This window comes from Cyprinodon variegatus, unplaced genomic scaffold, assembly GCF_000732505.1.
Source record: "Cyprinodon variegatus isolate N-32 unplaced genomic scaffold, C_variegatus-1.0 Scaffold36, whole genome shotgun sequence".
NCBI lineage: Eukaryota > Metazoa > Chordata > Actinopteri > Cyprinodontiformes > Cyprinodontidae > Cyprinodon > Cyprinodon variegatus.
Genome location: NW_015150489.1, coordinates 1,158,274 through 1,174,956, shown reverse-complemented (window position 1 = coordinate 1,174,956; position 16,683 = coordinate 1,158,274). Strand labels below are relative to the sequence as shown.

General features: G+C 36.8%; 1 protein-coding gene across 1 annotated transcript in view; it reads left to right on the top strand.

The window, feature by feature from the left end:
• The first annotated feature begins 5,018 nt into the window (after positions 1 to 5,018).
• The window catches only part of stk10 (serine/threonine kinase 10), a 43,269-nt gene continuing 31,604 nt past the window's right edge, over positions 5,019 to 16,683 (top strand). The window contains exon 1 of the mRNA XM_015405151.1: positions 5,019 to 5,538. Within this exon, the coding sequence (XP_015260637.1) occupies positions 5,380 to 5,538 (159 nt within the window). The 5' untranslated portion in view covers positions 5,019 to 5,379. The remainder of the gene's footprint in view (positions 5,539 to 16,683) is intronic.

Sequence of the window (16,683 nt, the reverse complement as noted above, 5' to 3'; positions counted from 1 at the left end):
GACCCCCACTTTAGACCACTCTCCCCCAGACCCAGAGCACACAGAGCTCTACGAGCCCAGTTTTTGATTTATAGAAATTTTCGCTATGGCCTGATAATTAAAAAAATTAAATACATGCCATCAAAATAATTTGTTTGATCCAGACAATTAATTTCCTTGTGGTAGGATTTGGTACTGCGCCCACTTGTTTTTTGGCAGAAACCAAAATAAATCCTTTTTTCAAGATGCAAAGTCAAATTTGACACTGTTACAGTGAGTTAAAACCAAGAAAATTAAATATAAGGACATTATCCTCCAGAAATGTAGAAAAAAATCCTTTAATAGGTTTGTGCAGTAACCAGTATAAGGTTTAAAGCATCTGTCTTTAATATTTTTCCTGCATTACTTTTACTTTCATACTTTAAGAAGTTTTAAAAATAGTACATTTTACACTTTAAAAAGCTTAAGTTGATAATCTAACTTCTAAGCATTTTTAAACAGCAGGCTTTATACTTCTACCTGAGAAATAAACATTAATGCTTTTGACACCTCTGTTAGGCACCTATTCTCATAGAGTTGATGCCTCCAAACAATTTCTTTATGAAAGTAAACAGAGAAGAAAAAGGTAAGGAAGTTAAAGTTAAGTGTAAAAAGGTGTCTCTGGGTAATTTTAAATCTTGAATATTTTACTGTCCAGGTTCTTAAATATATACGGGCGTCCTATGTCTATAATAACATTTTGATGATTTTTGATGAACTGCTCTATAAATGACTAAAAAAGAAAAGCAACAGAACAAAATAAATAAATAAAATTTGCCCTCTTTGTTACTGTCTTTATGGGCCCCTGAAGGTTCAGGTCTGAGTCCATCACTACTCCAAGACTTCGAGCCTGATTGGTGCTTTTTAGCTCTGTTAACTGAAGCTGTGTTCTAACCTCAGTTTTGTGTTTATTTAGCTGAATAAAATGGCAGCACATCTTCTAATAAAGCGCTTCAATACTTCCTAATTACCTGGTGACATTACAGCTGTGTGTCATCTGCATAGTTATTTTTCCTTATGTTGTTTATTACAAGCTTGGACAGTGGACTCCTTTTACGAACTAGATTACATGAAAGAAAACAACAATAACAAATGGTTGTACTTATTTATTTTAAAGCAAAAGAGTAAAAGGGATGATTACAAATGCTTGTCACGTTTATTGGATCTAACATGTGAAAATGGAAAACTCTGCATGGTTTTTTTTTCACTTCATGCCACTAAGTTTATCATATAAATTCCCATAAAAATACAGAAGTTGTAGTTTTCACTTTTCAAAATGTGAAAGAAATAGTGTTAATAGTAATGTTATATTTGAATATACCAAGGCAAAGAAAATACAATTTTTTTATGTCCTCATTTTGTGTGTGTGTGTGTGTGTGTGTCTGTTTTACCTTATTCAAACAGCTATCATGTTTTAAAAATGCAAAAAGTTATAAATAAATATTCCATAACTTATTTTTTCCCCCTGAACTTAAAGGAAGTGAAAGGGCTTCAGGTCATCTGGTTACACTTGTGAAGCTGAACTGATCTCTGCTGAATAAAGTAAACATGAGTGCAACAGTTTTAAGCAATTAGTGTGGGCAGATTAGTGGAAACCTCTGTGGGCCACACTCTACCTGCATGAGCTTGTCTCTTAACTCTAGGCTATTGTCTGCAGGGCAGTACAGGAGCTATAATGAGGACATATGAGGACATCAGGTTGGAGGACTAAAAATAAAACAATTTATAATCAAAATAAACCATTGGAAGATCTGTTGATACACTATAGTTTGAAATATTTCTTTATTTAATTAAACTGCTTACCTTACTTATGAGAAACTCACTTACTTACTTACTTATCATTGCAAATAACATCTTCTTGTATTTTAACATATGTCCATACATGCAACAGATAATTATGTGTTTAATAGCGCAGAGTGTGTCCACGCTGCAAAAAATGGAAATCTAAATAAGTAATTTTTGCTCAAATTAAGTGCATTTTTTCTTGAATTGAGAAGGTAAGTAAGACACTTTGCCAATTTACATTTAAAATATGAAAAAAACAATTCCTTTGTCTTATTTCAAGTGTATATGATCTAATTATCTTATTTTAGGAGTAAAAATACTAATTTCATTGGCAGATCATCTTATTTACCTGCTCAAATTAAGGGTAAATACACTTAATTTAAGACATTTTTTTTTACCGTACTTATTTCTAGATGTTTTTTGCAGTGCAGGGAATTATAAGTTAGTAAAGCTCTTAACACCCCTAGCATAAATGTTATCCTGAACTATAATTCTGATGTTTAATGTTATCTTAAAGACATAATACCAATTGAAATATCTGTTTAATGTTGTACAGCTTATTACCCTTTCACAGTTTATTCTTTATTAACATTTTAAAAGCTGCATTCACAGTAAATAACGTTTTTGGGGGAAAGAATGATGAAAATGTTCTGTACTGTTACATACAATTAATTAAATATATACATTTTTGGTCATTGTAAAAAGGACAGCTGCATATTTCAAACTGTTTTTACACTCCAGAGTTTTATGCAGGTTTCAAATTGTGAAGCATAACAAAAAAAAGCGCAAGAAATGCTTATCTACTTCTGATGATGACTGTTAATCAGAGTCAACCCAAGATAGCAGCAAACCTCATAACTCCTTGAAACCACCTGTAGACCTCAAGATGCAGAGAGCAACAAGTTATAAAAATTGCTACTGTTTTATTTATACTGTATTTAAACGTAATGTTAAATGTGCTGAAAATAACATTATATTTATGCTTTTTAAATAATGGTGTCAGAAGTTCAGAAGTTTACCTTACAACCTTTCATGGCCATTGTGTCCTTGGGCAAGGCACTTCATCTGCATCTCCTACCTCTACTAGTCAGAGGACCTGCTGGTGTTTTTAGTTTGTCACCATCAGAGTGTGTGCATGAATGGTTGCATGACTGATTGTAGAGTGCAGTCAAATCTCCTGACTTGAAAAAGACACTATATAAGTACAGGCCATTTAACATTTAAATGTAATACGTCAGTCCCTTAATGAATTGCACTTCAATTTGCATTGTACTGTCCAAAATGTTCATAAACTTACTTTGTTTTTGCTTGCTTTTATTCTGCTTTTTTTTTTTTTGTGGTCCAAGTGTTTTATTTGTTTGACAAATGTTTTAGCTTTGTTTCTTCTAGTTTATTATCTAATTGATGTAAAGCACTTTGAATTGTCCATGTACTGAATTGTGATGTACAATTAAACTTGTCTTGCCTTGCCTTAGGGTGGAAAGGATTTTTGACAAAGGCAACTAACAGGCAAGGCAATTTTAAAATGCCTTATCAGAAAATGAAAAACGTAACAGTAATAATAACAAATGCATTTAAGAATATTAGAAAAAAATAACCATCACATAAAATAATCCTCTCAAAGAGTCTACAGTAGAAATAGTCCCCTGAGGAAAGAAAGCCTGGTCTCAGATGACCTTAGGGTTTTAACAAGAAACTGGGATATGGATGAGGGTCCAGGACTGATTAAAACTTTGCTGATAACAAGATTTTAAATAAATGCTTTGGAAGTGCAGCAATTTTGAGGGCTGAAGTTATATTGGAGAGTGCTGGGCTAGTGGTTAGAGCAATGTGCTTGTGCACTGAGAAGGTTGCAAGTACCTGGTTCAATCCCTACAGCCTCCACTCTGGGTTCCTGAGCAAAACCCTTATCCCCACAATGCTCCCTGGGCACCACACAATGGCAGCCCACTGCTCCCCAAGCGGATGGGTTAAATGTAGAGAGTGAGTTTCCCCATTGTGTGAAATTAAGGGGATTTACATTGCATTTAAAATATATACTGTGTATATATATATATATATATAACCCGCAATTTCCTGTATTTTTTCCAGGTGTTTGGCAGCAGATTTTACATGTGTTGCATGTAAAATCTGTGTTGTTAATTGATTTATCCAATTGACTGTTTTTGATGAAAGCTGGAAAAGACAGTTTTAAACTAGGCCTAATCTAATCAACTGAAATTAAAAGACAAAAATGTTCTATTTAAAAATATTTCAAATGCTATTTAACAATAGCATTAAAAGATGGATAATGCTCGGTTATCTTTGCTTAGTTTTTATTTTTTATACAAACATCAAGAAGCTTTTTTTGTTTAACCAAACTTTGTACTAAAGAGAGTAGAAATAATGTGTTAATTTTTTTAATCAGATGGAAGAAAAAACAAAAGACAGCAGAGATGGCACAGCATATTCTAAAAGACAATACAAGCAGATCTATAAAGCACAAAAATAACCCAGGCACAAAAGCTGCCAGTGAAAAAGCAGAATTTCAGTTTACATCAATTTTATGAGTGTCATGATTATTTTATTATTTAGAAGTCAAAGATCACAAACATTCATTATAATTATTATTATGGCTGCGGATTCATTTAGTCTAATTATTGATTGAAATTTAGTTGAAAGACGAAAGTCACTGTTAGTTTGGCCCACTCTTCTGTATTTAAATATATCATTGGGTGCAAAAAGCGTGCTTTTTTGCCGCCTTGGCAATAGTTGAAGGGAAAGATACAGTATGGTGGGAGAAATGACAGGTGTGAATTGTTCTGTCTCCACCAGAGGGAGCTGTTTCTCCGTTTCTATAAGTGAAAGGTAAACTGACTTAATTAGGAACGGTCTGTTAGAAACTATTGATGATGAGTTAAATGTTTCCCTTTTTAATTTGATTAATTTACCTTCTGCAAAAAATATAATCAATATTCATTATATTTTGGTCGGAGGCAACAGTCATTTTTAACATATAAATTATATATAGGCTATGTGTATGGTTGTCAAATACGGGGTTTTAAACTTCAATGCTGCTGCTCACATCAACCCGGATATGAAGTCCTTTCCCCCCATCTGAACCACAATGAAAGCAGCTTGAGGAACTACATTTCCGTGACGCCATATAGAAGGCTGTTGCGCAACAAGGTGGGGCTTCTCTCGGTTTGAATCAACAAGTTGCTCCGTCAGTCAGTCAGTCAGTCACGCAGATAGACAGACAGGAAAACGCACAGAGAGGCTGAAGCCAATCAGCGGCAGGTGGTCAGAGCGCGTCCCGCACTTCTATCCCAATTTCTAACACGGATTACTGACATGTTCTCACCATAGAATCAGCAGATCAACTGGAGTAGAATGGATGGAGATTAACTTCTTCAAAAATATTTAGTTTCTTTTATTTATTTTTTTTTTTGACAGTCGAAGGACGCGTAAAGTGAAGTTACTGCTTTTTTAGCGTCTCTACGCGCGTGCGGTCTGCGTAAAGGTCCAGCAGCCACCTATTATTTTACTTTTATTATTTTATCTTTTTTATTTGATTCTAAACGCGCCACACTAGTTATGGCACTCGCAAGATTTAGTAAAATTCTCCGGCTGCCAACTATTGAGCTGAAAAAGAAACTCAAACAGTATGAGCACGTCAGCCGGGACATCAACCCTAATGACATCTGGGAGATAGTAGGGGAGCTGGGGGACGGTGCGTTTGGGAAGGTCTACAAGGTAAGACTCTTTAAATATTCTCTGTTATAGTGTCATTTGTCTATGCTATGATTCCGTACTTTCTCCTTGGATTAAACTTATTTTCAAGAAAAAAATTAAAAGATAAACCATTACTGATCATAATTATTTGTAATTGGGAGTTTTTTTGGAGGTGTGGTGAGTTACTCCTTGCCACATAGCAGGTGCCTCCTCCTCCCAGATTTTTTTTTTCTTTAAATGAACAACTATGTCAGGTATGTTGTTGAGCAGGTAGTTACTCTCAGCTTCAGGTTGGGCGTCCACATGAAACGGTACAGGTGTAACTGAATGCTTTAGAAAAAACATCCCTTTAAAATAGGAACTGTTCTGTGGTAGGAAATAAAACTGTATCTTATTGAATTCAGGTTAAGTCAAATATGTTTACAAAATGATTTCACACAGGGAAAAAAAAGGGCTAAAAAATCCTATACCAATTGGGTGGAAGACAATGTTTGGCCAAGAGATATCCTTTATTTATTTTTCAAGCATTTGGCAGCAAAAAATGCTCTTTTATAAAAAAGAAAAAAAGTTTCTTACCCAGACTAAAGGGCATACAAAAACGTAAAATCAGCTTTAGTTAATTCTTAGATGAATACCGATTTTTATTTTTTGAAATCCTAATCTCAGAGATCGGAAGTAGGATGGAGAAACACCTGACCCCAAATTGCTTGAGGTCCAGTATAACGTTTAAAAGGACAGTGATGGTTTAGGGAGCCATTTTCGCCATGGTGGTCCACCATGTTTGATCCAGTTTAAACTCTACACTGCCATCTACCAAGATATTTGTAGATTATCTAATGCTCTTTGCTGACAAGCCTTATGGAGTTGCCAGTTTAATATTTCAAACTGGACTTGACACATGCCCAGTCAGCAAAATGTGCCAGTACCTTCTGTACCTGCTAAAGCCAGGCATACACTGTGCAATATTTTCAGTCATTGCACGCAGCTAAAGCTCAAACTGTACGATGAAATTGCAGGGTTTGAAAGTTCAAAGCTCACAATGTATGTTCTCATACTGTACGGCCCGATGCTCTGATGCAATCTACCTGCTCACACTGCACGTATAAAAACCACCCATTGGACTCGGTGCTGGTCGGAGTTGTCAGTCTGGGAGAAGAAATCCCTTGTTTGCTCTAGGGTTGTCACGATACTAAACTTTTCAACTCGATACCGATACTAAGGAAAATATTCGATACTCGATACCATTTTCGATACCACAAGGATTAAAACAAAGACTCCAAAATTCTACAGAAATATTTCCATTATTAAAATACAATAAATAAATAAATACAATAAACAATAAGAACAACATTTTGAGGTTGTTTGCTGTGCACAGTATTTAGCAAGCATGATAAAAAACTTACAAAATAAAAATTAAGTTTTCCTTACTTGGCTATGCTTTGCACACATAGCAATGACACTAGCCAAACCGGTTAAGAAACAAAAATAATTCTCAGCAGCTGCAGCTGTTACAAAAAAAGTCTGAAACTGAAAAGTGCGTAGAATTATTCAATCACAGTGTTCAGAAAGAGCATTTTCCTCTATTCTGCACTTTAGATGAATGACTGTTTAGGTGCCACTGGTACTCGATACTTTTGAAAATGAGTATTGTATCCAGATACAACATTTCAGTATCGATACTTTTTTGAGTATCGATACTTTTGACAACCCTAGTTTGCTCACATGCAGCGCTCAAGGTTCTGGTAAATCATCTTGTAGACGCTCATAGCTCTTCTTCAACAGCAGGAATTGTCCACGAACACCTCATGACGGCCGGCTGAATTTCATACATGTTTGATTTTCTCCCTACCTTACAATTCCGGATCAGGAGGTGGTCTTTAGAGGCTAATCGCCCCTTGTTACCCTTTGTACACTACACAACTAACAATGAGGCTGAAACTCGGCCGGATTGAAAAAATTCCCCGCATGACTGGAAAATCGTCCCAAAAACTGCAAAAAAATCGTAGAGTGTATGCCCGGCTTAAGAGAATGTTGGCAGTGCAGAGAAATCAAAGTCTGCTTATAAAGCAGCATGGGCCTCTTGTGACACCTCTTGTGACACCTTTGCAGAGCAGTAAACTGTGTTTAGGGGCAGACATGTCCCAAGTCAGTGCTCAAGGGCTGCTCTCCTTTAGGTTTTCAATGTCTCAGCTTCAGGACAGCTGATTCAGGTTTATTGCAGTTCAGCAAAGCCTGTTAATCAGCTATCAATGGGAATCAGCTGTGCTGAAACGGGGAAGCCTCTTAAACCTGAAGGAAAGCAGGGGTTTAGGGTTTTCATTAAATAAAGGTAATCATCATAAGAATCAACAGGAATGCTTGCTTGATGTGATTCACTCGGTTTAATAGTTTTTATTTTTTATCCAATCTTTTTTTTTCTTTCTACTGAAACAAATTAATGCACCTGTGTTATTCTTTTCAACACTCCTAGTGAATCCACTACAGTACAAGTCAGCCCAACTGGACACTGAAAGCCTTTTTCATTAATTCTGAGCTGCCATCCAGGCCTTAGCAACAGACCAACTTTTGGCTTGGAAAACGTATTTAATCTTGACTTGCTGCTGTGTCCGTTCACCCCTGTTAAACTGAGCACAGGCATTCTGTGTTCATACTGCCCAGCAGAGTACAGTGAATGCCTTTGACACAGCCGAGGCTGTGGTGGAAGAAGCAGCTCTTTGGAAGAATTCTGCAATGACTAGAGAGGCACTTTTTATATGAAAGGAAAGGCTCTGTTTGGTGGATGGTATGCAATGACTAGAAAAGGTTTGAGAAAGTTAACTATAAATATTTGCTGTTTTTACAAAAACACCTGGAAGGAGGTTGTATTTTTAAGGACATTAATATTATAAGGTATATTATGCCTTTAGATTTGAATGTACAGGCAACGATAGGTGCTAAGCTTTCGCAAAAGCTTGAAGACCTAAACTAACTCGTCTAAGGAAGATTAAAGTACCCTTATGAAATGCCCTTTTACCTGTATATTTGGGTTTTTTCCTGTTTACATTAAAACCCTGCTATTTAACCTTTAGCTGGTATCAATGGGTTCCCAATGAAACATCTTCATAGCTGCATCTCCCAGACAAACTGAGGGTTTGGATGCCAAGTGACTGAGTAGATAATGGCTAAAGGAGGAAGTTGTTGGACTGATGTTACATCTCTGGGACTGACAACTTGTTGTTGCTGCCCCCACGTTTCAGAGTTATCAGGCTGTGCGTTGGAGGTGAAGCCCTTATTTGGTGAATTACATGTTTTCCTTTACAGACTGTGATTGAGGAGGCTTGGGCAAAGGGTGGAGGCCTGGTTTCCTTATTTACAAATCAGAATGTTGGAGGAGGAAGTAAGGAAAAGACGAGTTTTGGTTTTGTGACATTGTGCTGCTGAAGACACATATTTTTTTCATCAGTTAGCCTAAACCAACCTGTTAATAGTATAATGAGGGGAAGACTACAATGTAATCCTGACTGCCATTGACTAAATGTTAATTTCACAGCTAGAAGAACAATAGTTGACTTTCTAAAGAAGAGTTGTGGACATATCAATAGTACAAACTTGTTAAAAATGTAGTATAATCCAACATTTTTCTTAGTTCTGGTGTATTTCTGAATGTTTAACACGCATGAGCAACTGTTGTTTTCCTATATTGGAACCACTAAAATGAGTGTTCCTTGTTACGGAAGTCCAGAGAACTGCTTGAGTAACTAAAAGCGCCATAGTGACACAGTTTCACAATATCGGTGACCCAGCATGTGTGTTTGACTGCAATTCACAGCAGAAATACACAGATGAGAGATTTATTTTCTGCCAAGTTACTGCAAATGAAAACTGCAAGCTCACCATTACTAGTTTAACCATCTTTACAGGGATGTGGAAACAATTAGTGATAAAGGTAAATGAGAACAATACTACTGTTTGTAGTTTTCTTCCACTGTCAGGATAAGCATACTACTGTGTTTTGTATAGCAGGGAAATTGTACTGAAATATAGTTTTATTTATCTTGAAATCTGCCAATATCACCAACTATGGGTTGTTGTCTAAGATGGGATATGTGTCTCATTTCCTTTGCCTCTGCAGGTGCCCATGCACACCCTCTTTCTGTTTTTTTTGTGTTTTTTTTTTGTGAGGTTTTCTGTGTACCTTTTTTAGAATGTCATGATTAGCTATTTTCTTGTGGCTAAAGAAAAATATTTATTTTAAATGTGCCTCTTTGCCTTTTTGCAGCATTTTGCAGCTAAAAATCAGGTCTTTGTTGGGCAACACCACTAGAATAAGACTTTACCAAAAGCTGCCTGACTTAAGACATATCATGTACAAAGTGGAAATATTATTAGCATAGCCTGAAACTTCATGTGGCTATAAGCCAGGCATAAAACAGAGGAGTTGTATGCTTCCCTTACTAATTAATGAGCCACGTGCCACTGAGCACACTGCCCTGCTGTCGCTGTTTGTGAAACGTATCTATAGACACGCCTGCAGAATATGAGGAGGATGCACTTTGTCAAATTCCCTCTGCTGCCCTTGTCCTTAGGTGTAGGAACACAGTGTTCCAAATCTGAGTCTTTACTGGCTCCAAAAAATGACTATTATGATGCATACTCTCTCTTATTGAATAAGTCTGTTTATGCTCACTTTAACAAAAATAAATTACTTTTAAAGCTGAATTTGTGTGCGTACTTATGTGATGTAAATGTGTTCCTGTTCTCCAGAGATTCCCCTTGAAATGTTCTAACGAAGGAATAGTGTTCAACTTGGGGAAAAAAAAGGATCATGGGCTCCCAGTGTTCAATGATCCACACATGCATATTTTGGCCTTTGTTGTTTAGTCTAAAGGCGTCGACACCCGGGAGGAGATGTCGTTCTCTGTGAAATTTTGACCGACGGCGTCACGTTGGGTTTCACAGCTGTGATGACAGTCATTTGTCATTTGCTGCCGTCTGTCACTCCCTATCTGTCAAGCCCATAATTGGTGAGTTCTTATAGCTTAGATTACTACAGAAGTTCATATTTGGTTTTGATGCAAAGGTGTCAACGTACTCTATGCTCTTCAGTAGTGTGTGTATCGGGCTGCATGGCTCAGGATCAGTCACTGAGTCCAAGGTGGTTATAATGTCCTGGAATGGTGTACAGCATTCCACGTTGACCACGGCACATTTGTTTAGATATTCAGCTAGTTTGCAGCTAATGTCAAGTACAAATGATAGTAAACTTAGTTTCCTCTATAGCTCAACTCTTAACATTATTATTGTTTCAAAATTAGTTTATGGAGACAAAAAGGTGAAAAATGAACACTATCCACCTGCAACAGATCAGCAATGAACAGAGTGACAAGAGCCAATTTGTGCTAAACTAAACCTGACCGGAGATCAGCCAGCTGGAATCTCAATCCATTCTTTTAAGTCAGTCACTGCTCCACACTAAGTGCTATCAAAGCTAACATTACTTTCAGGTCTGTATGCTGTTACTAAGCAAAGAAGACTCGTTTGACTTCATTTTGGATCAACAGGATGTTTAAAAGAATTTATAAATGAGGTCAGCAGAAGCAATGTTGTAAGAAATGACAGTTTTTTTTTTCACACCACATGCTGAGGCTTGTTTGCAGTCTGAAGTCTAAGCTTGGAAAGGGGCAGTCGTTCTGATTTATTCTGTGCTTCTGACCACTGTCTTAACAAATTATACATTTGGAAGTCTTGGCAGTGTTTTGGAAATCAAATTTCATTAAAAAAAACCTATGTTTTCTATAATGGACGCAAAGACTTATGTTTGAGCGACCCTAACCAGATTACTGACAGAGCTACAATGCTATCTCTTAAGCAAAGTGAAGTGTAAAAAAAAAAAAAAGTAATTACCGTTTTGTATTTTTTAAATAATTTTTTATGTTTTACAGCTACTCTGCTCCCAAAAAAACACATGAATGTAGATAATAAATGTAGATAACGACTACAGGACCTCTCAACAATATTATGCACTTGTATTCTTGCACATCTGTATTAGTCAATCAATGTTTTTCCAAAAGATGGATATTCTAAATCAATCACACATTTTAGACTGGTGCACATTTAATGTTATAACAATTTCCATATATTAAAGCATTATAATTTTCAGACAAAAATGAAAATAGTGCTCTCTGTTTTCATTTTTTCCATTTTTGTAGGGCAGATAGGTAACTTAGAATACTACGTCACTCAATGCCTAAAGGTTGTGTTGCCCTACACTGATTTTCTGTTTCAGATAGTAGGATATGTGAACAACCTAAATAACACTGATGTATCTGGTTATAAAGTGAAAGAGAAACAAAGCTGGATGCTTGGTGGGGGGGTTTCCGCAGGTTTCTACATGCACTTTAAGTAAGTAAACCTTATTTCTATAGCACTTTTCACAGACCAGGGTCACAAAGTGCTGCACAAATTTGTAAAAAGTTTATATAAATTAAAACAACATACAGAAACAGTAAACACAGTATTAAACTAAAAAACAAGTTTAAAAATTGGGTCTTTAGTTGTTTCTTAAAAGTATCTATACAAACAAGAGAACGAATGGTAAGAGGTAGCTCATTCCAGAGGCGAGGCACCACAGCTTTAAAAGATCTGTCTCCTCGGGTCTTAAAATGGGTCCGAGGAACCGTCAGCAAATTCAAATTGGACAACCGAAGGTTCCTAATGGAAACATAAGGCTGGATGAAGTTCTTATGTAGTCTGGTGCCTGTCCATGAAGAGCTCTAAAAGTCAGTACCAGGATTTTGTAGTGCATCCTGTAAAATACAGGCAGCCAGTGCAAACTTTTGAGAATGGGTGTAATGTGTTCCCTCCTGCGAGTGCGAGTGAGCAGGCGTGCTGCAGAATTTTGCACATCCTGCAGACGCGCAAACTCCCTCTTATTAAGACAGGTAAACAAACTATTAAAATAATCTAATCTCGATGAGACAAAAGCATGAATAATCCTATCAAGCTCATTATAAGTCATCATCTTACGGAGTTTAGAAACGTTCCGAATTTGGAGAAAGCAGCTCCTAACAAGCTGATTTATGTGCTGCTCCATCGACATCGCTCCATCCATGAAGACACCCAGGTTGCGCAGGTTGCTTTTAACAGTGCAGCTCAAGTTTGCAAGGTGCTGCTTAATTCCGGGCACACACTTTACAAGTTGTTATGAGAAACGCAAAAGTTGTAATGCTTCAACATATGGCAATGCCACTGCATTTTTATCGGTTCCAAGGGTTGTCACTGTTATTGAAGGTTTGGGCTTTACTTAGTGTAATCTAAGGCGAGCAGCTGAACGTGCAGTCACTGATAAGAGCCCAGTCGTGTGGGTGGGGTGCTGCTGGGGTTAGGGGTCAACATCGTGGAAGCGTCCTACAGCCATATAACGGGATTACGTCACCTGAAAAGAAACTTTCCTTATTTATCTAGAATTTTAGTCTTTTTGCAGGAAGCTGTATGTTGAAGATGGTTAGATTAGCCTAGTTGTTTTTCCTACTCCCATGTTGTTGTTATGATAGTTTCTTGTCAAAAAGTTTGACTGAAAAATCTTGCGTTACCTGTCTGGAGTTTTTGTTGCTCATTTTAAAACAAGAGCTTGTAATTACTGCAGTGTTTCATGCTTTGTGTGGGCTGTGAGCAGGAAGTGTTGCTCATCTGTCATGAGATTTATGGTTTTTTGAACCACAGATGATGGATTAGAATTACAGTTGTTTCCTTTAAGGTAGTTAATAAAGTATCAAGGTTTGCTTGATTTCTTTGCTGACCTGATTTCTTTTGTTCCTGTGACTTGCTACATCAAGGTTCACTGTGGGGCATTTCTTCCACACGACGAGAGAGTCTGATTGCTTCATTTTAGGGTGTGTTTTTAGTTTAGGCCTGAGCTTGACAACTTGACATGTTTCACGCCCAGGACATCTGTGAAAGCAAAAAAATATGTGTTTAAATGTATTCGGCATCTTGAGTAGGAGTGGAAGAATCTTGGTGGGTTAGAAGAAATATGTAAAACTGTATTTGAGAACTTTAAGCTTCAGGAGGGACTTTTTCTCAGAGATGCGTAGCAACAAGGCTGACTTTGTTTTTAAAGCTGGGGTTAGCCAAGAGATCAGGGACTAAGATTATGTTTCCTCTTACATCTCAAGGTGAAAGTTAAGTGGTGCTTTGAAAGCCTCGAAGGAACTAGTGTTTATTGCAGGTTTTAAGTAAACAATCTGGTTAATTTCCGGTTTGGATTTACAATCCCCCCTGATAAAGACATTGAAAATCACTATTAGTACAGGTTTTATGAGATCCAACTATTAATAGGATAGTATTTTTAAATATGAGTGTAGGCCCATTTATTAGAAAGAAAGTTACATATTTTTACCTGGATAAGTTGGTAAGCATAACAATTTCAACGAATAAATTCAACTGATGCATGTTTTCTAATCTATTCTTTACTTTTTCAAAATCATCAGGGTTTTCAAGGAACTATTAATATTTTAACTTAACAGCGGCCCATTTGTCTAGACTAGACAATGTTGATCTTCATAGGTCAGATAATGGTTTCTAGAAAAGTTACTCTGGTATAAATACTTGGGTGGAGTGTGAACAGACAATCTGGGGACTTTCTGTAGCAGTCGAAAGTTAGCCATGTTGCTGTAAGATCCAATTAACGCAAGTTTTTGACGTATCCAGGCATGATGCATCTTAGATTTAATGCAAAGACTCACGAAGGCATAAAAGTTGTGATCACAAAGCTTTTGATATTTATTTCATACTGCAGGAATAGGTTTTATGACCATAATGCTGTTTGATTTAGATGTTTATTCATCAAGTAAGTCCTAAACTATGTTCGTAGTACCTTATCTTAACCGCAAAGTTAATCACCTCAGGAAACTACAGCTTGTTGAGATTCTTGGGAAAAATCAAAATGTGTGATGGCAATTTACTAGGTAGGTTATAAATAACCAAACATCTAATACTTTTGATTGTTATCTGTATGAATATGCCAGTATGAAATTATGACATCATGAGGGAAAAATTACATGTTTGCTGACTTGTGGGTTGATCCTTTGCATAATTTCTATAGTCTGGGTGGAACTGTGGGTGGAAGGTGGGTATGGGGAAGAGCTCAGGGCATACCCTTTCCTCCTCATCAAACAGCATGTAGAGCTAGCACCTACATGGGAGCACAGGAGGAGGGGTTGTGATGCTGCAACTGCTCATACTTCAGCACTCTCTGTGATGAGATTCGTCAAAAAACGCTCAAACCCCATATGATGGAAACTTTCAGTGGCTTGGAAACCACAGGTTTTTCTATATTGGGGAAAACCGGCGACCAGCCCATGCCTGGTTGTCTGACATCCTGAGCTGTAGCTAGTCATTGTAACTAGTCACTGATACTCCTGGTAGTTAGAGCAGTTTTTAATAACTCACACACCTTTAAAGCTGCAGCTGATACTGATGACAAATTAATATTGATCAAATTTTGTGAGAAATGCTGTTAGAGGATGTTCCCAAACATTTCCTCTTATACAAAAATCTGCTACTTTGAACTCCCCAGTTAAAAATTAGTATAATGTCTGATGCAATACCTGTGTCCAATTGCTGATCTCATGTTTCTGTGGACTTACACGTGTGTGTGTGTGTGTGTGTGTGTGTGTGTGTGTGTGTGTGTGTGTGTGTGTGTGTGTGTGTGTGTGTGTGTGTGTGTGTGTGTGTGTGTATAATGCTCAGACAGCAGTAGTTTGGTCGTTTAAAGCAAAAATATGGTATGTGTGAGACTATTAGGTTGTAATGTAAAGTTGGTTTAAAAAACAATTAGTCCTTTCAGACAAATTTGCACATCTCTACATGGGATATAATTAAATCTTTAGAAATAATCTCTTTGATAAAGTGCAAGCTTGTAGGAGATGCTTTTTTTTTAGTCTCATAAATTACCAAGTAAGTCATCAAGTTGTTGAACAGTTTTCAGAATAATCTTTGTTTCTGATGGAAATTCTGCCTTGATTATAGGCAGAATTGTGCATACACTTTCCATTGTATGCACTATGTTATGCTATATTAATGAGTTTTATCCACCATAAGGACCTTTAACCAAAATATACTCTATTTCTGTTGACTAAGAAGGGGGTGATCTTCTCTAAATAAAAGCAGTGAACTCCTATTTGAGCAGGAATGCAGCAGAGACAGTTTTTGAAATGTAATCAGGACAAAGTGTTTTCTGCTCTTGCTGGGAAGCGACTGATTGCCTTGAGCTTACTGCCAAAATCCAACACAAAAGTTTTGCATGCACTTATTGTAAAATCGTGTCCTGTTTTTATTTGTTGCTGTTCTTTCTCTCTATTTTTTTTTTTTTAAGATGAGAGTTTAAAACTAGTTGATGCAGGTTAAAATTTTGTCCAGTTGAAACATTCATCTTGAAGAAATCTGATAAATTTAGTTTAAGGTGTATAACCTTCAAAACACTGCTGAAGTGACACTCAAACAATAGAAACTCTCCAACTGCCTTCATTACAAAGCTAGAGATAAAAAAAGCTCTGCTGGACTTTGTATTCTTGTACAAATATGATACCAGACACAGTTTTAATAGACTGAAAAAAGCAGGTAGGTATTTAATTGTAGGCTTCCTCCCTCTATAAAACAAAAGGTTGTTCTATATCCAGGACAGTTTTGTTTTGATACTTCCTGAAACCAAGGACTTTACCTCTATTAAACCTGAGGTTTTTCAGGTACAGGGAGCCACATTCCTGCTTGCAAAAAAAAATGTGGGGAGAGCCTAGAGAGGAAGAGCAGTAAAAGGGTTTTATAAAAGGGTAAAGGTCTTTGTCGTTTTTCACCCTGAAGGAAGCTATGTGTCTTGTTGAAAGCATAACTAAGTAAACAAATTGAAAATACAGAGCAGCATGTGGTACGCTTGTTTAACCGTAAGGGGACTGACCTCGCAAATTCTGTCTGTTGTTAGTGTTTTGTAATCAATAGATACTCTGATTTGTTTCTTTAGACCTCTTTTTAGAAAGTTTGAATTGGAAGGTTTAATAACCAACAACTAAGATGAGATTATGTTTCTGCTTTCTTTTTGTTTATATATTATCTTTGGTGTAGAAATATTTGACACCTCCACTAGAGATACGTCCATCCAGGTGCTTTCAACACCCTCCCAATTATTATCAT